This window comes from Orycteropus afer, unplaced genomic scaffold (assembly GCF_000298275.1).
Source record: "Orycteropus afer afer isolate SDZICR_OR568_19922 unplaced genomic scaffold, OryAfe1.0 scaffold00014, whole genome shotgun sequence".
Taxonomy (NCBI): Eukaryota; Metazoa; Chordata; class Mammalia; order Tubulidentata; family Orycteropodidae; genus Orycteropus; species Orycteropus afer.
This window is the reverse complement of record NW_006921601.1, coordinates 13,329,611-13,354,548: the sequence shown is the minus strand read 5'-3', so window position 1 is coordinate 13,354,548 and position 24,938 is coordinate 13,329,611. Positions and strand designations below refer to the sequence as shown.

General features: G+C 41.0%; 1 protein-coding gene across 1 annotated transcript in view; it reads right to left on the bottom strand.

Moving 5' to 3' along the window:
- INSC (INSC spindle orientation adaptor protein) overlaps positions 1-24,938 on the bottom strand; it is a 176,335-nt gene that overhangs the window by 90,034 nt on the left and 61,363 nt on the right. The window contains exons 3-6 of the mRNA XM_007955450.2: positions 21,279-21,624; positions 18,380-18,432; positions 16,888-17,011; positions 5,091-5,204 (exon numbers count right to left, since the gene is read on the bottom strand). Coding sequence (XP_007953641.1) covers positions 5,091-5,204; positions 16,888-17,011; positions 18,380-18,432; positions 21,279-21,624 — 637 coding nt within the window. The remainder of the gene's footprint in view (positions 1-5,090; positions 5,205-16,887; positions 17,012-18,379; positions 18,433-21,278; positions 21,625-24,938) is intronic.

Here is a 24,938-nt window from a genome sequence, read left to right as displayed (position 1 = left end):
AAAGTACAATGCTGTCAGTGATAAGATAATATCCATACTTCTACAAGGAAGGCCAGTTAATAGTATTATTTAAATTTATACACCAACCACTAAAGCCAAAGATGAAGTAATTGAATATTTGTACCAACTTCTGCAGTCTGAAATTGACCAAACATGGAATCAAGATGTATTGATAATTACAATGTGAAAGTTAGAAACAAAGAAGAAATATCAATAGTTGGAAAATGTGGCCTTGGTGATAGAAATGATGCTGGAGATCATATCATAGAATTTGTACAACCAACAACTTATTCATTGCAAATACCCTTTTCCAACAACATCAATGCCATGTATACATGTGAACAAGGCCAGATGGAATACACAGGAAAGAAATAGACTAAATCTGTAGAAAGAGTTGTTGGAAAAGTTCAATGTAATCAATCAGAACAAGGCCAGGGGCCATCTGTGGAAGAGACCCTCAGTTTCTCATGTTGTTGTTATGTGCCATTGAGTCGGACCTAACTCATAGTGACTCCTCCTTGGGTTTCCGATGCAGTATCACTACAGAAGTAGATTGCCCAACCTTCCTTCCAATGAATGGCTGGTGGGTTTGAATCGCCAGCCTTCTGGTTAGCAGTCAAGTGCCTTAGCCACTATGCTACCAGAGCTCCCATATATATACAAGTTTAAATTGAAGCTGAAGAAAATGAAAACAAGTCCATGAGAGCCAAAATATGACTGAGTACATCCCACCTGAATTAGAAGAACAGATCTGATGCACTGAATACCAATGACTAAAGAGCAGACTGACTACGGGATGACATAAAAGACATCATACATGAAGAAAACAAAAGGTCATTAAAAAGACAGGAAAGAAAGAAAAGGCCAAAATGGATGTCAGAAGAGACTCTGAAACTTGCTGTTGAACAAAGAATAGCTAAAGCAAATGGAAGAAATTAACTCATGGTGACCCCATGTGTGCAGAATAGAACTTCTCCATAAGTTTTCCAAGGTTGTGACCTTTCTAAAACACATTGGTGGCTTATCTGGTCCAAATCCCATATGCTGTTATATTATTTATGCATGTTATAGGGATCCCTGGTGGTGCAACCACCAACACTCCTGTTAACCTAGTAAATGATGCAGTAAAGTATAAAAGGTGTAGAAGTGGCGAGAGAGGCAAAGATAGGTAGAAGATGAGGGAGGAAAGAAGGTAGGAGGAAGAAGAATAGGAAGAGTTACTGAAAGGCGTTTAAAATAGTAACCAAGAGCATAGCATTTGCTGTCAAACCAAACCCAAAACCAAACCCGCTGCCATCGAGTCAATTCTGACTCACAGGGATCCTATAGGACAGAGTAGAACTGCCCCATAGGGTTTCCAAGACTGTAAATCCTTACAGAAGCAGACTGTTTCATCTTTCTCTCATGGAGTGGCTGGTGGACTCAAACCACTGACCTTTTGGTTAGCAGCCAAATGCCTTATCCACTGCACCACCAGAGCTCCTTGCTGACAAACAGCCAGGTTCAGATTCCAGCTCTGCTACTTACTAGCTGTGTGATCTTCTCAGTGTCTCAGTCCCCCCACTTGTAAAATAGCTATAATAATATCTACTTCAGAGGACTGTCATGAGGTTTAAGTGAGTTGATACTTATAAAGCACTTAGAACAGTATCTGACACAAAGTGCTATATAAATATCTGTTATAAACCCACCAGCCACTCCTCGGAAGGAAGGTTGGGCAATCCTACTTCCGTAGTGATACTGCCTCGGAAACCCAAGGAGGGGTCGCTATGAGTCGGGCCGACTCGACAGCACATAACAACAACAACAATTACTAATAGTTGTTGGATAGGTTTCATCACTACCATCATCATCAAAGTTGGCCATTTCCAGCCTTAGAAATCTGAGATTTCTCCTCCACACCTGCCACTGCCTCCCGGTCCCAGGCCTTTACCAACCTCTCAGTTGGAGCAGACAAACTGATCAAAGGAAAAGGAAACACCAATTAAGAAGGAGGCAGATTGGTTGAAACAGGGGGTATCACCTGGAAAGAAAAGTACTCTATGTCTTAGTTAATTGAGCTGGTGAGATGGAGGGAGCATTGACTCCAGAGCTGGACAAATCTGGTTTCAAGTATCAACTGCTCAAGTTATTTAACCACTCTGAGTCATGGCTTCTTTATCTGAAAAAAGGGTGGCTGATAACCATCTCAGGACATTGCATGTAGTCAAGATACGGGAACTGTGTGTAAAGTGCACAACACAGGGTCTGGTGCAAAGAAGCCAGGGCTTCAAACCAGTTCATTCCTGTTCAACCCCAGTTCAACTCCCAGCTGAGAATTTGTATTTCCACCATAGATACACTGAATCAGAACCTACAGTTTAGCAAGATCCTTGAGTGATTCTTATGCATGTGTCTATAAGAATCAATAAGAATAGCCTGGGAATCTAGTGGAATTGTACATCTTGATTCAGTGTATCTGGGGTGGAAATGCAAGTTCTCATCTGGAATGAACTTGTTCAAAGTCCAGAAAGAAACCAGTAAGCAGAAAATTATTATTCATGGAGACACGTGTATTCCCTTGGGCAGTCTGTTTGGTGAAGTGTAACCCAAGTACACACAAAGGATCATCCCAAGTCTCTAAACAGCTACTGGTCATGGTTCTTGAGAGCTCAGGTCCCAGGCAGAAGTGGAGGGGCCAGGGGGGAACTCTGTAGTGTAGCTGAGGAAGAGGTGGAACCGGTAAGGTTCTTGTAGAGAGAAATGGAGGAATTGATGACTAAATATGAGAAATAGCTCACCTTAGCCTCAATTAAAAATGGATAGACTAAATACTTACTTTCCACATAAAAAACACCAGGAAAATCACAGCATCATAGATTTGGAAAGTCTCTTAACTATCCTATAGTCCAACCTTCTCAGGTCAGATGGGAAAGCTAATGCCTAAATGGCCTGCTTGAGGTACCACCAGGAGCTAACAGCAGAGTTAGGGTAAGAGCTGTACTCCAGGTCTCTAGCCTGGCCTTTCTCCCCTGCTTCCTACCACTGGAAAAGTCTGGGATCAATATTTAACAGAGGTAAAGCGGAGCCCACAGAAGACACTAACTCTGCAGGAGGCAATACACCATCTTGTAATTAAGCTCAAATATGTGTCCCCTCTGCTTTCTGGGAGTGGAGACAGACAACAGGAGTGTCTACATCAAGCAGCACATGGCGACCAGGCCTTGGAGTGCCTGCATCCTGGAACAGACACCAAGAGCTTCAGAGACATGAAGGGCTCCAGTATTCAGTGGTTTGCTTCCCAGGAAATTTCTAAGGCCTGTTCTTTCCAAAACATAGACACCCCCATGTCCCACAGGTCTTTGCCCCTTCCTGCCTCAGCTCCACACCCAAAGCTCAACTCGTCCAGTGTTGACAACTCACTTTAAAAGGGAAAAATGATTCTCGTTCCAAAAGTCACGCAGCTGATATCTGTTTAGAATTAATTATTAAACTGATATTGAACCAGTTTCAGCGCAGAGGTTGGAGCAATTCTATGTTCATCCACAGTACCAAGAAAAGCCTCTACAAAGTTAATCCCCTTGATCATGCTGAATGATTAAGGCACAGAATCCTTGGAGAGAGCAGACCGGATACTAGTCTGTCCCCATCACTCCAACACCACCACAAGTTTTTCAGGTTAAAGTGAACCTAAATCACTTCCAAAGAGTGCAGTGGTCTTCAACCCAAGCAGCACATTAGAATCACCTGGAAAGCTAAAAGACCTACCACAAGAGCCACTCCAGACCAATTGAATCACAATCAGAAAATTTTTAAAAAAGCTTCCTAGCAATTCTAATGTGCTTTCGGGTTTGAGAACATCTGAGTCACACTTTGGTCCAAGAACCTGAAGGTCCAAAAATTGGAACTAGAAGCTACCACTATGTGCTTCAGGATCATGAATTCTAAATTAAAGAGATTTGAATTTTAATTCTGGCTCCACTTCTCATCAGCTGTGTGACCTTGGGTAAGATCCTAAAACCACTTCTTCAACTATAAATGGAAACAACATGGTACTTACTCCACAGGGTTGTTGTGTGATTTAAAATAATGTATGTAGGCCATTTAGCATGATGCACAGCAATACTCGAACCTTAGTTATTCCTATTAGGTACAACTCACTTCTCCCCTGACCAGAGTCACAAGAACTTATCCTGTTCTTCTAAATTTCCTTAGAGACTTAGATCAGTGTCACACCTCAGAATCACTTGTAGAGCTTTTTTAAAATGCAGATTCCCAGGTCTTACCCCAGGACCTCAGTAACTTTTGGGTTTGCACAGTGTATTTTTGTGTATTTTCCACAAACTCTCTCAGAACCTGTGATGCAGATTTAGGACTGGGAGTCACTGAGCCGGAGCATCTTCATGTGACTGGCATCTTAAGTTATTAAATGGCATACCATTGCTTCCAATGACATCATTGGTTCCATCCTCAATGATGATGCCATTTCTCAAGTGAAAATGTAACAGAAGACATTAGTGAGGTCCCTGGGTTTAAGACATTACATATTCTACTCCCATGGGGCTAGGGCACAACATGAAGTCAATCAATCATCTAAAATGCTACATGCCAAACTGCTCTTTGTATTTACTATATCACCCAATGAACATCAGGGATACCACAACTGCTGAGAAAGATGCATGATGATGGGGGAGAAGGGCTGATATCACAGATGGCACGTGAAGAAACTAATAGACACTCTGGAGCACAAGCTTTTTGTCTCAAGTGGGAAATTAAGTCAGAGAGGCTAAACCAAAAACCAAACTCACTGCCATCGAGTTGATTCTGACTCATAGCAACCCCTCCTTGGGTTTCTGAGGTGGTATCTTCTGAGGAGTGGCTGGTGGGGTTGAACCACTAGCCCTCTGGTTAGCAGTGAAATGCCTTAGGCACTACGCCACCTGTTAAAAACTGAGACACCAAGGCCCAAAGAGTGGAGGTGACCATCCCAAGACACACAGCAAACTAATAGTAGAGCCATCACAAACCTCCTAAGCCAATTGTTCCCACTGAACAAGACTCCTTTTGTTCTCATCAAGCCTGATATTTTGGGCCCTAACCATGAAGCTCACCTTGGCTATTATTCGGCACAAGGGCGCTCCCTCCTGTGTCAAGCTGAAAAGGTTCCCTGTGGTGGACTCCGTGGTATAGATATTGTCTGAAGTATCAATTTTCCTCACCAGTGCCTAAGAAGAAAGAGCACAGGTGTTCTGGTTATTCATCTCCACATACCTTCTGCTCATCTTGCATTAAGAAATAGCAATGGGCTCATGCTCTTAATAGTTTCCAGGAATCCATAATCCTGTCAGCCTCACTGCAGGGGTACAGCGAGGTTCTATACTCCTTTGGGAAAGATGTGAGTCATAGTGAGGTCTGAACTACTTTTCAGAGATACAGGACAACTTCAAAACCCTGAGGCATACACAAGACATTTTCCCAGCTCCACTCAGTCTAAAAATCAGTCCTCAACATTGATGGGCTCAGCAAATACCCAAATTTTGTTGGGCTACTGACTCCTAGTAAGAACAGAAACCATCAGTGAAATCAACAACCTATCAGGTTGGAAATTAATGAGTTGCTACATATTTTTTTAAAAAAATGCTCATTTTAGATGGTTATTAGCCAATGGCGAATTCCAGTTGGGCTAATGGATTCAAGAGTTGAATCAAGAGAAGCCCTCTACGGTAGCTTCCTAATCGGCGGTCATTTGTGTTGGCCGTATAGCTAGGCAAAAACGTTGTTGTTGTTGTTATGTGCCATCGAGTCGGACCCGACTCATAAAATAGCAACGCTCAAAGAATGAGTAGCTCAGTTACAAATGCCACACTGATCAAAGCTGAAGGATCTAATGGTGGTGGTAAGAGTGGCTGGGAATGACTGAACATAGGACCCACCAAGGTCCAAAAGAGCCAATGCCATATTCATTAACAAATAAAATATAATGATCATTCTTGGAAGAGTTTGGCTTGTTTCTGAGAAAAAGCTTTTCACACATCTTGAAATCACTTCATAATCAGCCATTTTCTTTGGAACATGTGATTCATCGATTATGAATAATTTCTACCTGCTAATTAATGCCAGTTGCTCAAACTTCTCCTGGGAGACCTAGAGATAGAAATTGGGAAATGCTGCCTTTGAAAGTATCATGCAAGAAAGTAAGACCTCCAGGCGGGGTGCTCTGAGCAGCACTTGTACAGCTTCATTTGCTATGTTTGTTAAAAATCATTAAAATTGATTCAATTTTAATTAACCCATGCTATGGAAAAGACACTAGAAAGGATATCAGGAGATCTGAGTTCTAGTCCAGGTTTATTGATTTTATTTTATTTTTTTTATTATGATTTGGGTGAAAATTTTCAGAGCAAATTCACTTTCCATACAACAGTTCACATACACTTTGTCTCATGACACTGACTACAATTTACCCCAATGCAACAGCTCCCCTCCCACTTCCTCCCGATAGTTATCTCTTCCCTTCCAGCTTTATTTTTAACACACTATTGGGCAATCTACTTCTGTAGTGATACTGCCTCCAAGGAGGGGACACTATGAGTCTTATCCAACTTGACGGCAGTGAGTTTGAATTTTTATTGATGATAGAAAGGATCTCTGGTGGCACAATGGACAAGGTGTTTGGCTGGTAACCAGAAGGTCAGCAGTTCAAACCCACCAGCCGCTCCATGGAAGGAAAATGAGGCAAGCTACTTCTGGAAAGATTTATAGCCTCAGAAACCCAATAGGGTTCACTATGCATTGGAATTGATTTGATGGCAATGAGTTTTTATTGATAATAGAAAGGGGACATATGAACAGAATTGAGATTAGTTACTTATAACACTGATTAAAAGCATGCGCCCTGGATTCAGATTGTCTGGGTTCAAATTCTGGCTCTGCTATTTCTATGTTCCCTAGGACAAGTAACTTAAGCAAGTAGCTTTCTATGCCTCACTTTCCTCATCTGTAAATAGTGGAAATAACAGTGGCTGCCTCTTAAGGTGGTTTTGTCCAATATATGGTGGCTTGCCAATATATGCAAAGGTCTTAGAAAGGTATCAGCCACATGGAAACAAAATAAAAATACTAGCAGCTATTATTTTATAATCTTGGACAATTGAAATAAACCCCCTAGGCCTCAGTTTCCCGATTTATAAAACTACTAAAATGTCTCTTCCTTCTTTCTTCTTTATTCAAATGCAAGGAACTCTATACACACACACACACACACACAGAGGGAGAGAGAGAGTATGCTAATCCTCAACATATAGCAGTCCAAGATTAAGTGTATATTTAATTAAACTACTTGAAATATACAAATTATCCCCTAAGATTTAATGCGTCTTGTAAGGGATTCAACAAAAGGTAAAATTAATAACCAAGATTCGTCATTAAAAATCTCTGTAATGAACAGGCTTCTTAGAATCCTTCCCAGCATTACCGTAAGCACATACACATGTGATACTAATACCCAACATGAAAATGCAGATTTCATATACTGGGGTCTTGTACCTAAATGATAATTACCTAATGTTCCTGATTAGTGTTTGCACTTGAAGCAAATTAGCATTACATTAAACAATTCAAACCCAATGTCTTCTGCAATCATCTGCTAATATTAAACCATTTATGTCTGAGAATAATTTCATGTTAATTTCTATACACATATATACAGTAATTACACTTCAGATATGTCTCAATGAATCAGCTTTCTGACAAAGAAAAGTTATAAGCATTCTTTCCACAAGCATACGTTTGGGAAGGTATGAGATCAAAGGCTCAGTTGAAATCTTCAAGGCCCTAAATATCATAATATATAATGAAAGGACCTTTAGAAAGTATTTTGTCCAAACCTCATTTCACCTTTGAGGAAATGGAGATACAGAAACTTAGCCACGGTGACACACGTGGCAGAGGGCAGAGTTGGAGCTTGACTCTTGTTTTCAAAAATCAGTGAATCCATCTCCTTCAATGTCAACAGGACCTCACCTGGACTAGTCAAGATGGAAGCCTCAAGCAAGGACACTATACAGCCTCTTTAGCAACTCTCTCCAAACAGGAAAATGGTCCTCCACCCTGACTGCCCATTACTAACTAAAACTAACTCACTGCCATTAAGTCGATTGGAACTCATAGCAACCCCTCCTTGGGTTTCCGAGGCAGCATCTCTATGGAAGTAGATTGTGGTGGAATCTTCCTTCTGAGGAGTGGCTGGTGGGTTTGAACCACCAGCCTTCTGGTCAGCAGTCAAGTGCCTTAGGCACTACACTACCAGTCCAGAAAATCAAGGAGGAACTGGAGAGGTTTCTAAAATATGGTTCCATAGTGATACCACCTCGGAAACCCAAGGAGTGGTAGCTATGAATTGGATCCAACTTGATAGCAGTGAGTTTTGGTATCATGAGAAGAAGGAGCTCTGGTGGCACATTGCCTAAGACATTTGACTGTTAACCAAAAGGTTGGCAGTTCAAATCCACCAGCTGCTCTGCAAAAGAAAGATGAGGCAATCTACTTCCATTAAGATTTACTGCCTTGAAAACCCAATGTGGGTTGCTTAGTCAGAATCAACTCAACGGCAGTTGATTTTTATTTTATTTATAGACACATACACACACACACACACACACACATAAAATAAGAAAGGTAAAAGAATGATGACAAAATAAAGGAAGACAGATTGATTAGGATGAATGAGAGAAATACTTTCTTTAATGACAAACCAAACATGAAACCAAAAAAGAAAACGACATCTTGAAAACCAGGACAAAAGGGCTAAAAGGATTATGGAGATGCATACAGTTTAATGGCTCTAAACAAGGAATTAGAAAAGGAGGATCTGTTGTTTTTATATGGAAATAATTACTTTGACCTAATGAAATCCATCAGGAGAGTTAACTCTCAAAGAGTGACCTGGAATGAGAACCTCAGAAGAAACCAGGAAAATAATGTGAAGCCTCTTCCTAAAACTTCAGACAGAGTCCACAGTTAGATACAGAGCAGTCCAGCTGTGCAAAGGGGGTAAGTGAAATGTGAAGAGCTTTGACAGGACGTGGTAGATTAAAGATGGCCATAAAGTTTTTGCTACTCTCGTAGAGAGGATGGTTCTGATCCTCCTCCCCTTGGATTGGCCTTAGTGACTTGCTTGACCAATAGAAGGCAGCACTTTACAGAAATGATGTTGTAGGACTTCTTTCAAGGCTAGATCTTAAAAAGCCTTGAACCTTCCACCTACACCTCTCTTGGAACATTCTTTTGGAATCCCTGAGCTGCCATGCAAGAAGTTTTATGATCTGCCATGGTAGAAATACCACATGTAGGAGCTCTGATCAACACTCTTAGCTAAGGCTACCATCCAACCATCCCCTCCAAGGTACCATACACAAGGGATGCTGTCTAGGACTTCACAGACCATCTTCCAGCCGAACAACACTGAATAACCTCTGTTGGTGCCACATGGAACAGAAGAATCACCCAGCCAAGCCTTGACAAATTCTTGACCCTTAAAAACATGAGATATAATAAAAACTGTTGTTGGATAGTTTGTTATGCATTAATAGAGTTCTAAAATATAGGAAAAATCTAAACAGATCAGAAAATATTCAAAGGATTATTGGATAGTTTTCCAGGTGAAGGGTTTTAGAAGTGGAGAGATATATTATCAGTGTCCTAAAGGAAATCATAAATTATGACTCTGAAGAAAGGAAGAGAAAGATTAAACATGCTGAAGAAAGACAAAATAATAACAGACTGAATCTGAGCATGGTTTAGCTACTGGTCTGATGGGAAAATACCTTCTTGGTGGAATATCCAATTTCGGGATGTATCTTAGTTCTCTAGTGCTGCTATAACAGAAATACCACAAATGAATGGCTTTCACAAAACAGAAATGTATTCTCCTACAATTCAGGAGTCTAGCAGTCTGAATTCAGAGTGCTGGCTCTAGGAGCTGGGTGGAGACCCTTCAACCTTGGGCTTCAAGGACCACTGGTGCAAGCTTCTCCTGACACACAACTGCTGGCTGCTGAGGCTGATGAATCCAGTATCATCAGGTAAAGTGGAAAATGCCAAGATCAGCAGGCAACATGGTAGGCCAATGGTTACAGTACAGAAACAATCTCAAGATCGGCAGCCAACACAGCAGGCCACTGGGTCAAGCCTAGGAACTGGAGATGATAAATTGTGCCAAACGAAATGCAGGATCCTTTCCATAAGTACTGGAAGGAGGCCACACCCTGAAGGCTACTCCCATTCAACTGATTAACTGCTCACAGCAGATTCCACCATGGAGGTGATTATACCACATCCAAGCTCCTCATGGGGAATAACTATATCCAGCTGCCAAGCTACTCAAACATACGGCCCAGCCAAGCTGATACGCGACCTTAATGACCACGGGATGAATAAAATCTGTTAGAACTGGAGGATTTTAGAAGACCCAGAACTCAATTGATTCCATTTCTCTCAATAAGGGAAATATTAAAATCTAGTAGAGTTGGTCAGGAAAACAAAAGAATATGCCAGAAAGCAATGGAAGCAAAAAGAGGGGGATGGGGGGACACTCAGATCCAGTACACAGTGCTACACTCACTTTAGGAGTTACAGAAGGAAAGAGACCCACATGAGAAATGGGTTAAACTGATAGAAATTCAGTTGAATCTTCCTGAGTAAGGGATTGACAAAAATAGATAGAATATTGGAAGCACAGTGCATTGCAGGCAGGGTGGGGGTGGGAGGAGCAGATAAAAAACAATATAGCAGAAAGAAATGCTACTCAGGACTGGGTTACTCAAAAGGGGTGGGAAGTCAATAGAGCTCAAGGCAGAGGGACTGCTCCTCACTAGGTCCATAAGAGCTCAGGCTTCAGGAGTGTCAGTAACAGCTTTGGTTTAGGGATCTGCTGAGAGTGATTCTTCAAACCCAGCAAGTGTAGAAAACTAGAAGAAAACCTTTCCTATAAGATAGGCGCCTTAGGCCTAAGAAATCCTCTAACAAGAGTCAGGGACAGAGTCAACATGATATAAAATGAAAAATGCCTGTGTATCTTATGTCATTTTTTTTTTCTTATTTAGCCCTAAGAGAATTTTTAAAAATACATGAGGCCTTGCAAATTTTTAATTTGACAGCTAAGTTTCTTCATCATAAATTTAAAGAACAGAACTGGAAAAGATGCAATTTCCAGCACATTGTAAATATCACCATAAAATAAAGCCATTACATCACTCTTTCAGATGCATTCAATGGAAACTAAGACCCATAACAACTTCACACCATCATCAACCATTTGGAAACATATGAATAATCTCTTCTTAACAATGGAAAATTTTGCATCCTTTCTTTTTATCTGTGAATTTATATCCAATTTCCCCTCAGAATTCAAATATCTCTCCAGATTTTATCTTAATGTAATATATTTTTTAATCTTTAAAGTGTTTTATTGATCCTCCTTATCATACATAATTATGTATCTTCATTGAAACTTGAGATTTTATTTTATTTCCTGTGATTATAAACCTCCAAGTGTTTTTTTTAAAAAAATAAAACACCTCCTGACTTTTCACCTTTTCACTACAATTATTATCATATAATTGGTCAAAACAATATAAACAGATTACAAATTTTGGCAAATAATTATAAATCTGAAAAATTAAATTTTTATTATCAATGTGTCTCAATGAAATAATTGGGACTTTTTCTCCTTTTTATGCTTTCTTTCTAATTCATTCATGTGCCCATGAATGAATATGACTTATTGCTACGTTTCATATTTTAAATATAAACCCTAGAAAATCTTATTGCCATAAATCCACAGATGGGAATGGGTGACATTTGTAAAACTATGTTGCTCAACTCTTGAGCACCTTCTTAGTTATATAATCACATATAATCCATCATCAAACACTATGTTTAATGATCTAGCAGCTGATAACTCTTCTAAATTGGTCCTCCTCTAAATTGGTTAAAGCAAAGAATTGGAAACCACTTGACTTGCAAAAGCATTTGTTACCCAATCATTAGAGTCATTCATTCACTTTCTCAATTTCTGGGAAGACTTCCAAAAGTACTTTACCAAGACTTATCAAAATACAATTAATTATAACCATTACTCTTTCACTTAGAGCACCTTAGGTTACCCAAATCATTAGAAAGAATTGGAAAAATCAAAATATTATTAATTTCATTGCCAATACTATTTTAATAAAATATTTTTGTGTGCTTCAAATACATTTTATCAAAACCTTGCAGCCATAGTTTTAGCTTATTTAATTTATGGAAATTATCCACCCTATATTTTGGCAAATACAATTGGCAAAGACAATCTTTTTAGTCAATCTCATCAGCCAAGTCACACTTGCTTTCTTTCAATTAAAAAACCTGACTTCATTCTTAATTAAAAAATGTTTTGATATGTGTTTCAGTGTTAAAAACCACTGAGAAATAATTATGGAAATCATCTTCCAGGAGCAATTGTTAAAAACTGTCAATATTAATATATACTGAAACTAAAAAGTGATTTACTTTTATATATTATAAAACTAAGATTTAATAATTTATTGGATTTGTAATAATACAAAGTAATATGTAGCTAATATTATAAGTTAATTACAAATCTAGTAATACAAACGTCACATTAGCCCTTCAGTAAACACCTATATACATGTATTGCACTTAGCTGTGCAGCTTTAGGAAACAATCAAATATGAACTGAAAATGGAAACTCAGAAATGATTCAGTTAATTTCCGTGGCTCTCATGATCAAACTTCTCTAGGTATCTAAAAAATAAAAAAGGTAATACTGCTAAAATCTAACTGCTGGCAATTAATTTTATCCCTTGTTAATACGAAGTAAAAATGAGTATAAATACTTCATGAAATTTTTTGACAAAATAGTCTTTAACTGGTTTCTTTAATAATTTACACTGAATATGAAAAAATTATGTAAAACTTTCATCCAGTATAGCTTGAAAAATTTGGTTGTTCTCGAAAACATTCCAGTTACATTTAAAAGAATCGGAATCATTAACATTTAGAGTCTTTGGCTCTTCGAAGATACTTTTCTTTCCAACTAATGACATCTTAGGTATGGATGAGTATGAAAAAGAGTTGAAAGGAATAGCTTTCATTTCAATATGCACAAAAATAAAAAGCCATTTTGAGTGTTTGAAGTTTCTCACCAGTCCTCTCTCCACTTTGCCGTATGGGGAATATCTCTTAAGAGCTACGCACCATTTGAAAATAAACGGAGATGGAAGGCTTCAGATAAATTGAAAACTTTTATAACTATCCCCTACACATACACACATGAGCTCTGGTAGCTTAGTGCCTAAGGCACTTGACTGCTAACCAGAAGGCTGGCGGTTCAAACTCACCAGCCACTCCTCGGAAGGAAGATGGGGCAATCTACTTCCGTAGTGATACTGCCTCGGAAACCCAAGGAGGGGTCGCTATGAGTCGGGTCCAACTCAACAGCACATAACAACAGCAACAACACATACACACACACATTAATGTATATCTAAATTCAGAAAATACCCACACTGTGCAAAACACACAATTTCTACTATCTCTCAACAGAAATATGTATAAAACCAGAAACAAATCCTAAGGATTCCATGGTTCTTTAATGAAGGCTTCTCCTTGTTTGACTCCCTACTCTCCCATCCAGTGCACGGCAGGGTAGAGCACTGTAAGAAAATTTAGGATGGGTGAGGAGTACCCCTTTCTCTTGGAAAGCAATAGGGTTATTGTTGAATTATATCTAAGGATTAATTTTAAGAATGAAAACTGAACATCTGGAAATTGATTTCTTAAAACTATATGTGCTTGTATTTCTCTTGGGAAATCCTTAAGAGCCTGGGGAATAGAATGGCCTAAGTTACTTCACAAAGCCCAAATCGATGCAGCCTGGGGTGGCAGAAACAAGGTGTTCACAGGAGACTTGGGAATTAAGCACTAGTTCCTTAGTGCTAAAAGAATGTTTCCCAAATTGCATTGCCTGAAACACCAGCATCTCAGAACACTTGAATAGATGCTTTAATAATAAAAAATCTGTGATCATGTAAGTGTGGAATTTATTGTTGATCATTCACTCATAAATAAATTTGTATTCAGTGCCTATTCTGTGTCATGTACTATTCTAATAATTAGAAATATATCTATGAAGAAAAGAAACTAAAATCCTTCCCTTATAGAAGCCAACAGTCAGACAAGAAATATCATGAGCAAGGAAGGACATTTTGGAAGATTTGCAATGCAGAACAGCACATCGTATAAGTTTTCATGCAAAGAAATGCGTTCAATTTCATTTATGTCAAAATACTCCAAACCCAGGATTCTGACATAAATTATTAACATCTTAGGGAATATAGTATCTGGAGAGCTACCAGTTTAGGAAACACACACAGCACTGAACACCAAATGATCTTGACTTCAGCCAATCTATCTCTATGTCACTGCTGCCCTGTGTGGAAACTGTCTAATATAAAAGGAAGCCAAGGTCAGACAATAAATATTATGAACACGGCAAGCTCAGCCCATAGGAGGGCTTAGAGGATACCCTGGGGGCATGCTGAGAGGGGAGGAAGACAGCATAGGGGAAGATAACAAATATGCAGAAGAATGGAGGACAGAATTCTGCTGCCCCAAACAGGGGGGAGCCCAATCAGGAGCCAAATTCTAATAGAAGTCATTCAGCACTGAAAGTGATTCAGCTCAGCTCCCGACCCAGATGAAGGACTCAAGTGATCAGACCTGGGGATGGGGCAGGAGGGAGCCAGGGAAGGGAGCATGAGATCAGGATGAGGAAAAACCAGAATGGACCAGTGCCCTGGGAAATCAAATGCATAGTCTGAAAGGCCTAGATAGGCTCCTGACAGCCCCCAGAGACCTTTTCCCAGGATTCTGTGACGCAAAGCATCAAAAAGACACCCTGCCCCTTTGCCCCTGAGTAGAAGGAACTTAAAACTATTCCCAAATCCAGCTGGCTTTCGTTTACAGTTCAACTTAACTCTTCCATTTCAGCCCTGTTAAGGGAAGCTGGTACTTCGAGACAATTGGGCACTAAAACGGCATAAAAATGGCAGCAGTTGGCACCTATACCCATGCTCAGAAATTCCTCCAGGCTCACTAAATTCTATATTCTGTGCTCATCACTCTCCCGATTTCTTCACTCATTTTAGCCCCTTCATTCCACTGGGTCCCTGTGGAACTTGATGGTCCAGTTTGGGGCAGTGACCCCAGCTTGAGCCATTGCTCGCTGATTTAATAGTTAGCATTTGCTCATCATCTCTAAGTGCCTATCCAAATGCCCCAGCCCTTGGACCTCCCTTTCCCTAGTCTCAGACTCTCAGGACAGGGAGAGGAGCCTTCTCCGACCCTTCTATGGGCAGGAGGGGGTGAATGCCTGGATCAGCCACACTGACATGAGGTGCAGGCCCAGTGGGACCAAGAAGAGTGGACAGAGGCAGGGGCAGCATGTGAGCCTGGTCAGACCGGTCTATGCCCTTTGCAAAATGGGCCAGACACTCCGAAAAGAGAGAGAAGAAGCTCTGCACTCAGTAGAAGGGCTAAGTTTGGAAAGAAGCATTATGGGAAGGGATTTGTTGTTTGTGGAAGGCTTTTATTTGGTAGTGGGAAAAGAATGGCAAATATGTAACACAATATTTCTGTAACTATAAATAACATGTAAATAAATACATTTCATAATGAAAACCTTACGGAATCTGCTTTTCTCAGAGACTTTTAAAATAGGAAAGGTCCGGGGAGAGAAATAACGTGAATGTAACGCATGCGATGTGCTAAGCACCTTCCATATGTTGTTTGTTTAATCCTCTCACTTCTTGTGGGGAAAATTTCTCGTTTTATAGATGAGGAAAATGAGGCACAAGAGGTTAAGGAACTTGGCCAAGGTCTCAGGGTAGACCAGAGTTCCAAAGTAGATCTGTCAGACACTGTTATTGCTTGAATTGTGTCCCCCAAAAAGTTATGTTGAAGTGCTAGCCCTGTACCTGTGAATATAAACATGTGGAAGAGGGATTTTTCTTTTGTTATGCTAATGAGGGCATGCCAGAATAGAATGGCTCCTAAACTTCCTTCCTTCTGAGTGGTATCTTATAAAGGGGAATACTTTATAGAGATACACTCAAAGACAGGGGACGCTATGTGACAATGGAGGCAGATGTATCTATAAGCCACAAAGGATCATCAAGGATTATAGCAGTCACCAGAAATCAGGAAAGAGGTCCGTAGAAGGAACTGGCAATGCAGGACTCTCATTTGAACTTTTAGCCTCCAGAACTATGAGAAAATAAATTTCTGTTCCTTAAAGCCACCCATTCTGTGGTATTTTGTTATGGCAGCACTGGGTAACTAAGTCAGACACAAGAACCCTCTCACTCTCTCTGGGAATCTAACACGAGCCTGCCTAAAAGCAGGAGCTAGCCTGTGTGACCTTCATAGATTCTTCTTCTTTGCCAGAATTTTCAGAATTGGCTTATTCTCTGCAAGTGCCTTAAGTCTTTCAGGATAATAAGCACCCACTGGTGGGCTGGAACAATTACTTAAGAGATGGTCTAGCGTGGTGGAAACAACCCTAAAAAAAGAATCAAGAGATGCTGGGTTCCATCACTGCCTTGTTGTGTGACCTCAGATAAGTCTCTTCTCTCTCTGTGGGCCCTAGTTTTCACATCTAGACAATGCATAATTGAGTGAGACTTGGCTTGGAGTTGGAGGTGCTGGAGTTGGCTATCTGAGGAGAATATCTTTGAAGAACAGCCACTTTAGCAGCCTCCCACAGCCAGTTGTCTGGTGCAGCTCCTCTGCCCACCTCTCCCAAGAGGTCACACATGCACCCTTCTCCACAGCCCAGCCTACACTGACCTGCACCTCCCGGGTCAAGGCCAACTCCAGCAGCTGGCCAAAATGCTGGCCTAGGGTGCTCAGGGTTTCACTCACGCAGGCCTTCATCGACTTCAGGACATGGTCGTTCTCAACTTGGAGGCACCTGGGGAGCAGAAATCACGGAGTCGGTGGCCAGAGAGGGCAATGGGCATTCCAGAACCATTACAGAAGCCAGAGCTGGTTCTGTGCCAGGAAATGGCCTAGGGGGAAGACATCAAATTCTGGGGAGTCAGACAGAATATTCCTTATGTGGCCCTTTCTAAGCAAGAAAGTTCTCACCTGAGACAAGGGCTGACAGTCCATGTCACTGGAGAGAAAAAACATCAGCTAGTGGCTGAATCCATAGCTCTGACCTTCTTTCTCAGGGAAATCTGCCATGTTTGCAGCCAAGCTCTATCTTCTCAGTGATGTTAGGGGTGGGACGGATGGAGGGACAGGAAGCTGCAGAGGAGGAGTGCTGGAGTATCAGGTATTGTCAGCATTTAGCCTAAAAGCATATGGCAATGTCTGGGACTCCTTAAAAATAGTCATCCATGGTGTGTAGAAACAGCCTTGGGCATTTTCTTCCCAGACAGGAAAAAGAGGATCAGGCTCAAATTTACCCCTGTGGCCTGAGAATGCTCCAGGCCAGGAGGCCAAACATCCCCACGGGTCCTCATATGTGATTTCCACATTTTCCCTCCAGAGCATGGGAGCTGAGAAGAATGAGGAAATGTCAACACAGACCTGGGTGTGTCTGCACATACTGTTCAGCATGTGTATATGCCTGAGTGTAAACATATGTATGTTTATGTGAAATTTGCAAAAGAGAGCATTAAAAAGAGAGTATTTCTGTGACTGTGAGTATGTGTTTATAGATCTGTGCATGAAGGAGTGAGTATTGGTAAATGCACGTGTCTCTGTGTGTGTGAATAAGGATTGAGTGTCTGCTTTGACCTTGCCTTGACTTTGCAAAGGCCTTAGAGAGCCTTCCTAAGGCTGGAGGAAATCTTTTCCTTATTACTGCCCCCACAAAAACCCTCTTTCTTTCTTTCTTTGTCTGGCCTCTGTTTTATACCTTATCCCTAGATCCTGCAAATGGGCCCTGAAATCCCAAGGGAATCACTTAAATTTGCTCATGAAAGTCAGCAAAAAGAAACTCCCCAGACTGCTGCCAGGCCTCCCAACTCCTACTCGCTCTCTGTTTTCTCCAGATAGGGAAAAGAAAGGAGTCCTGGTGGTGCAGTGTTAAGCTCCACTGCCAAGTGAAGGGTCTATAGTTTGAACTCTCCAGCAGCTCTGCAGAAGAAGGATGTGGCAATCTGCTTCCTTAAAGATTTACAGCACTGAAAATCCTACGAAGGCAGTTCTACTCTGTCCTATAGGGTTGCTATGAGTTGGAATCATTTTGACAGAACACAACACCAAGGGTGAAGATGCCAGCCCCTTCCACTGTCCAAGAATGGGCTAACCAACTGAGGTCTAGATTTACCTCTCTGTGACTGCTGAGAGCTCCGAGCATTTCTCCATTAGCATCTTCTCAATCTGTAGAAAAAGAGATCAACATTATCCAATTCAATAAGCATTTGTTTACCAACTGCTGTACAGGGCCCTTTGGGGCATAAAGATGAAGAATCATGTAATCTGATGTGGAGGAACAAACACATAAACTATAGCTGTGTGACATGGGTAACAAAACAGATCATTGTCAGTTGCTTTGGGAGCACAATAAATAAATAAACAAAACTGAGCAATTCATTATGTTCTGGGATCTGGGAAGCTTCAGAGGAAGGATATTTGAGCTGGGCTTTATAAGAACGAGTGGAAGTTTAGTGACTGCAAAATGCAGGAAAGAAACATCTCAGGCAAAGGGTAAAGCACTAAGGTAAAGAGTGTATGGCAAAGGAAAGAAAGGCATAATCGAGGGATTTTATTTTATTTTACTTTTAACTTTTTATTGTGATTTGAGTGAAAGTTTACAGGGCAAATTGGATTTCCATTGAACAATTCACACACACTTTCTCCCTGACATTGATTGCAGTCCCCACAGTGTAACAGGCCTCTTCCCACTTCTTCCTTGTGCTTACTGTTTCCATTCATCCTTCTGTCCTGTCCCTACCTGCCTTCTGAGTTTTAGCCTGGGTCAAATGCTATCCTTTTGATCTCATATGGTTGGTTATATATTCTAAGGACTGCTTACCTTCCTGGTGTTATTGTTCATCTTATAGCCCTGTCTATTGTTCAGATATAAGTTGAGTCATAGGGGTGAGTTCAGTTCTAGACCTGAAGAGTGTCTAAGGGCCATAGTCTCAGAGTTCCACAAGCCTTTATCAGAACACTAAGTCTAGTCTTGCACTCCCGTGGAGCCAGATCTGACTTACAGTGACCCCTCCTTGGGTTTCTGAGGCCGTATCACTACAGAAGTAGATTGGCCAACCTTCCTTCTGAGGAGTGGCTGGTGGATTCGAACAGCCAGCCTTCTGGTTAGCAGTCAAGTGCCTTAGGCACTATGCCACCAGATGGGGCAAACTACTTCTGTAGTGATACGGCCTCGGAAACCCAAAGAGGGGTCGCTATGCGTCAGGTCCGACTCGATGGCACATAACAACAACAACAACAACAAGGCTAGTCTTTTTTATGATTTTGAGTTTTGTTCCTCATTTTTCACCCACTCTATAGGTGGTCTTCTACTGTGATTCTTTTCAGAGCAGTGAGCAGTGATAGCCAAGCACCATCTAGTTCTTCTGGTCTCAGGGTGCTGGAGGTTGAAGTTTGTGTGGTGACTTAGTCCTTTGGGCTAATTGTTTCCATGTATCTTTGATTTTCTTCATTATTTTGTGTTCCAGATGGGGAGATACTAATCGTTACACCTTAGATGGCTGCTCGCTAGCTTTTAAGACCCCAGTCACTACTCACCATACTGTCTTTGTGAACTACATTGTGCCAATTGATTTAGCCAACCCCTGAGACTGTGGTCCTAAGCCCCCAAGTCCAGTGACTCGTTATCTCAAAGTGTTTTGTTATGGCTAAGAAGTTTTCTTAATTTTGCCCCCTATTTGCTCCACTACATATATGGATATATTTACACCCCATACAAATATGTATGTAGAAATATCTCCTCTCCAACCTATATATGATCATGGGCTATAAGGGGCATTTTAAAATGGTTTACTGTAGACTTTGGGAGTTCTGGTGGTGTAGTGCCTAAGGCATTTGACTGCTAGCCAGAAGGCTGGCAGTTCAAACCTACCAGCCCCTCCTCAGAAGGAAGACTGGGCAATCTACTTCCATAGAGATACTGCTTCAGAAACTCAAGGAGGGGTTGCTATGAGTCGAATTTGACTTGACAGTAGTGAGTTTTTCTGGTCTTGTAAACTTTGAACTTTAAGAAAAAAATCCAAAGACATAGGCTTTGGAATCAGAAAGGATTAGGTTGAATCCTGCTATTCTCTGTGTAGCTTTGGGCACATTACTAAACCTCTCTAAACATCTGTTTCCTCCCCTATAGAATTAGGATAGGATGATAATACTAGCTAATAGATTTAATCAATAATGTTAGAGTGTTTTATATGTAAGAACACATTTCATAGCACAACAAATCTCTTAAATGACTACTATCAGTATACCCAAGGTCCCTGGTGATGCAGTGGTTATGTGGCTAGCAGTTCGAACTCACCAGCTGCTCTGCAGGAGAAAGATGTGGCAGTCTGCTTCCATAATGATTACAGCCTTGGAAGTTCTATGGGGCAGTTCTATTCTGTCCTGTAGGGTCGCTATGAGTCAGAATAAACTTGACAGCAATGGGTATTATTATACCCACTAGGGTGATGGAACTGGAGCAGAAAGAAGTTAGGTAATTTATCAAGGTCACACAGTAAAGCTGACATATAAACCCAGGCTGTCTGGCAGGGCAGTCAGTGTACCTAGCCATTGCCCAACCTCTTACAAAGGTGATGCTTGCCTCACAGTTTGTGCAAGTTAAATGAGATGTGTGTAAAAACATCTAGAACATTGTTTAGCATATAGTAAACAAAACAGTTGTGATTGCTTCGACTTTGATTCACAGTGGCCCCATGTGTATGAGAGAGAAGAACTGTACTACTTAGAGTTTTCAGAAGTACATTGTCAGCTCTTTCTTCCAAGTCACCTCTGATGGACTCAAACTTCCAATCTTTTGGTTAGCAATGGAGTAAGTTAGCCATTTGTGCCACCCAGAGATTCCTTGGCACATGGTACATAGTCAATAAAAGTCCTTCCTGTTTCTCATGTTTTATTGAAAGAAATGGGGGCCCCCTACAGCAGGAAAGGTTGAGGCTCATCATAATTCAAATCCCTCTCCCTGAAGGCACCCTAATTCCTGTGCCCATGCACCACCATCCCAATGTGCTGACCTGGCTCATCTCCTGTGAGGAGTTCTTGTTGATAGCACTGTACTCACTGACCATGGAGCGGGCATGGCAAGTGAGACGCACGCTCATGCTATGTACACGTGCCCAGCGGTCCTGAGCCAACTTCTGCCCAATCCTGCGCAGCTCGGTGCTGATGACCCAACCCCGCTTGAGCAGTAGCTGCAGGGGGTCTCCAGCGCTGGGGCCTCCTGCCAGGATGAGATCACCCTGAGCATCCTCCTCCAGACTGATGGGCTTTGCCTGCAGGACGCACATGCACTCGCACTCGGTCATGAGCTTCAGGTCCTCCATCCAGCGCTGGACTGAGTCCACCTGCATCAGGTGCAACCTGCAGACAGAAGACAGAGCCATGATGGCTATCAACACTCCACAATTTCCAAAACTTTCAATTCCAGGCCCTCTTATGTTTACTAAGCATCTAATACATGCTGAGCACTGTTTCTCTCCTTTGCATACCTTAATCCTCAGAATTTTTTCTTATTAACCCCAGAATTTTTTTCTCATTAACCCCATCTGAAGGAGCTCTAGTGGTATAGTGTCTTCTAACCAGAAGGTTGGTTGTTCAAGCCCACCAGCCACTCTATGGAAGGAAGACTGGGCAATTTACTTCCGTAAAGATTTACCACCTCAAAAACCCACAGAAGGTCATTATGAGTCAGAATTGACTCAATGGTAGTGAGTTTGGTTTGGTTTGATATCCCCATCTTATGAATAATAAGACTGAGATACAGATGGTTTGGGGGCAGATGACCAGATTAATAAGCCACGGACAATGAAGTCTAACAGAGTACCAGATAATCTTTATAATGGGGGAAGTGGAAATAACTTAATTATAAAATGATAGTTATGCTGTTAAATGCACTATGATACAGCTACATGGTTAAATATTGTACACTTATTGAAAATAATGCTATCAAAAAGCTTACAGCAAAGAACAATGTGTACACTGATAAAAGTAAAGGGGGAAAAACAAGTATATGAAAAATGTCAATACAAGATCATTATAATAATGTTTTTTTAAAAAAAAAAACCTTTGCCAAAATATAGTTAAATAAAGGCATGGAACTAAAGGCTTTGTAAATTTTTTTCAACTTTTCTCTATTTTCCAAACTTTCTATATTGAATGTATATATTACTTTTGTAACGGAGCAAAATTAACCCTATTTAATACAATAGCAGGCAAATATAGATTAGATTCTTAGATCTTAGTCAAATAAAATTCACTCTAAAATACACCTATTGTTGTTGTTGTTGTTATGTGCCATTGAGCTGACCCTGACTCATAGCGACCCCTCCTTGGGTTTCCGAGGCAGTCTCACTATGGAAGTAGATTGCCCAACCTTCCTTCCAAGAAATGGCTGGTGGGTTTGAACTGCCAGCCTTCTGGTTAGCAGTCAAGTGCCTTAGGCACTGTGCTACCAGAGCTCCTAAAATACACCTAGTCAAATAAAATTCAGTAATATCAGATCATTAATGAAGTCTGTGGGAGCTCTGGTGGTGTAGTGCCTAAGGCATTTGACTGCTAACCAGAAGGTTGGCTATTCAAACCCACCAGCCACTTCTTGGAAGGAAGATTGGGCAATCTACTTCCACAGAGACGATGTCTCAGAGACCCAAGGAGGGGTCGCTATGAATCGGATCAACTCAGTGGCAGTGAGTGAGTGAGAATGAGAATGAAGTCTGTGAACATTTGTTGAATTACCTTATATTTAATATCACATAAGTGCCAGGCACTTTGGGAAAATTGGAGATGAAGATGTGAAGCCTTTTCATCTTTTTTAGTAGTCAAGACAAACTAATAAGAAGTGGAAAAAAAAAAAAAAACAGTAACAGATGACAATATCATTTCAAGATTACAACAGAATTCATCATACATAAGCCAAAAAAAAACCCTACTGCCATCAAGTCAATTCCAACTCATACTAAACCTATAGTGCACAATAGAACTGCCCACATAGGGTTTCTAAGACTATAAATCTTTATAGAAGTAGACTGCCTCATCTTTCTCCTACAGAGCAGCTGGTGGGTTCCAACCACCAACCTTTTGGTGAGCAGCCAAATGTCTTACGCATTGTGCCACCACAGCTCCTTTCATCATGCATCAAACCAAAACCAAATCAAACACACTGCCATCAAGTCAGATCCAACTCATAGCGACCCCTCCTTGGGTTTCTGAGGTGGTATCACTATGGAAGTAGATTGCCCAATCTTCCTTCCTAGGAGTGGCTGCTAATCATTAATGTCAAGCTTATATCTCTTTGCCTTCAGTTTGGCTCAATGTTAGCAATCTTTTAACCAGTCTTTCTTTGCTAATCTTACCTGCTAATCTCCTCCATCTCCAATTTATTCATCCTACAAATATATATTCAAACAAAAAACAAAAAAACTGACTGCTATTGAGTGGATTCCTACTCATAGCAACCCCCTTTGGGTTTCCAAGACAGAAAATCTTTACAGAATTGGATTGCCCAGTCTTCCTTCCATGGAGTGGCCTGGTGGGCTTGAACCACCAATCTTCTGGTTAGCAGTCAAATGCCTTAGGCATTACACCACCAGAGCTCTTTACCAAAAAAAAACTCACTGCCACTGAGTTGACTCCGACTCATAGAGACCCTTCCTTGGATTTCCAAGGTGGTATCTCTACGGAAGTAAATTGCCCAGTCTTCCTTCCGTGGAGTGGCTGGTGGGTTTGAACTGCCAACCTTCTGGTTAGCAGTCAAATGCCTTAGGCACTATGCCACCAGAGCTCCTCCAGAGCTCCTTAGCAGCTAACAAAACACATAAAAATCACCGCCCTTGTGAAGGTTGCATTCAATTAAAGGAGCCAGTTAATTTTCAAAATAATTTTCAACATAAACAAGCAAAGTATATAATATGTTGGAGGTGAGAAATGCTAAGAAGAAAAGGAGAACAAGGAAGAAGAATAGAGTGTGGAGGCAGGAGGGGGTACTGCAATTTAAAATAAGTGGATCTGAGAAGGCTCATGAGTGAGAAATAATTGAAGAACATGAGAGAGCACCATATGAATATCTGGGGGCAAATTGTTCCAAGTAGAGAGGGTAGCAAATGCAAAGGCTCTGGCAGAACTGTCCTTAAGATGTGTGAAGAACAGCAAGGATGCCAGAGAGCAGCTGGAGTACAGTGAGCCTCGGGGAGTTAGGGGTGGAGGAGAGGAAGGAAGAGAAGTAAGGAGGCCAGATCCCATAGGGCTGGCTTCTATTCTGAGCAAAGGCCACATGAGGTCTTGGCTTTTATTCTGAGTAAGCACAGCAAACAGGGGGCACTGATGGGGCTAGCCGGGTGGGTCAAAGGTATCAAGGAGGATTGAAATTATAAAGGTATGCTTCAGTTACCATGGTTAGGATCACATCTTCATTTTACACTGCTTTTTAATGGGTAGAAGCAGGGATTTCTGAAAGATGTAACCATTTTGTGATAAGCCTTTTAAATATAATTTTTAAATGCAAGGCTTATAATATTTAAGCATTGAAGTTATATGTGTGATTTTTTAGAGGAAATTGCAGTTTGAATCATTATAAACAAAAACTCACCAATGAACTTTCTTTCTTCAAGAAAATAGCTATGTTGATTCGACTCATAATGACCCTTCCTTGGGTTTCCAAGGCAGTATCTCTACAGAAG